Here is a 792-nt window from a genome sequence, read left to right on the forward strand (position 1 = left end):
GGACGAGATTCGTTCGTCGACCGGCTTCTCAAGCAGCGCCGCCTCGAGCAGAAAAAGTGTCGTACGAGAGTATCAGGACGATTCCGCCTACATCGCACGCTGTGGAGCTTTTTTTTTAGCGTTGCCAAGGTGACGCTTGGGCAGCAGCGGCACGGATAACTGCCTTCGGCGTTAGAAATGATTCTGTTTTTGAGGGAGAATCGTAGCTATTAGGATGCAAGTACGGTCGATGGTCTCAACTAATGGTATGTAGCATGACGTGGTAATACACTACTATTGACAACCATAGCTCCATTATGTATATTTTATTGATGACGGACAATGACATAACTGATTTCCTAACAGACACAGAGGCTAATTGATAAGGTATGCTGTTTAATTTTGTGTCCAATTCATAGAAATGCCATATTCGGAGGCCTTGCACGTAAACTCCAGAGGGTCGTCAAGTATTCTAGGAACAAGCACTTCGGGGCATGGGCCTATTGTCCTCAACCTGACAACCCCAGTAGTTCTTTTTAAACACAGCATTCATGAAGAATAAAACAATGTCATCAGCTCCTGAAGCGTAAAAGGACTACTCAGGCCACGATTGAGGAGATGCTCGGGCAGCACGGACTCTCGGACGCCAACGTAGTGCGGGTACCCATCGGAGAAGAGAGCAACGAAGCGGAAGTGAAAGAACCAGAGCTGCTGAAGTCATCAGGGGCTGGAGGAGAACCGACTGTGCGAGACTTCCAGTCGCTCGTGGACAGCCTCTTGTGAATAGCGCACTGCACCAGGTCCGATATCAGC

General features: G+C 48.7%; 1 protein-coding gene across 1 annotated transcript; it reads left to right on the forward strand.

The window, feature by feature from the left end:
- Positions 1-582: 582 nt before the first annotated feature.
- On the forward strand, positions 583-762 carry PPTG_25020 (hypothetical protein; the record flags this gene model as incomplete). Its single annotated transcript, XM_008919163.1, has 1 exon — positions 583-762. A coding segment is annotated over one exon (180 nt), but the record flags the coding sequence as incomplete, so codon positions are not given.
- Positions 763-792: the final 30 nt, after the last annotated feature.

This window comes from Phytophthora parasitica (assembly GCF_000247585.1).
Source record: "Phytophthora parasitica INRA-310 unplaced genomic scaffold supercont2.541, whole genome shotgun sequence".
Lineage (NCBI taxonomy): Eukaryota > Oomycota > Peronosporomycetes > Peronosporales > Peronosporaceae > Phytophthora > Phytophthora nicotianae.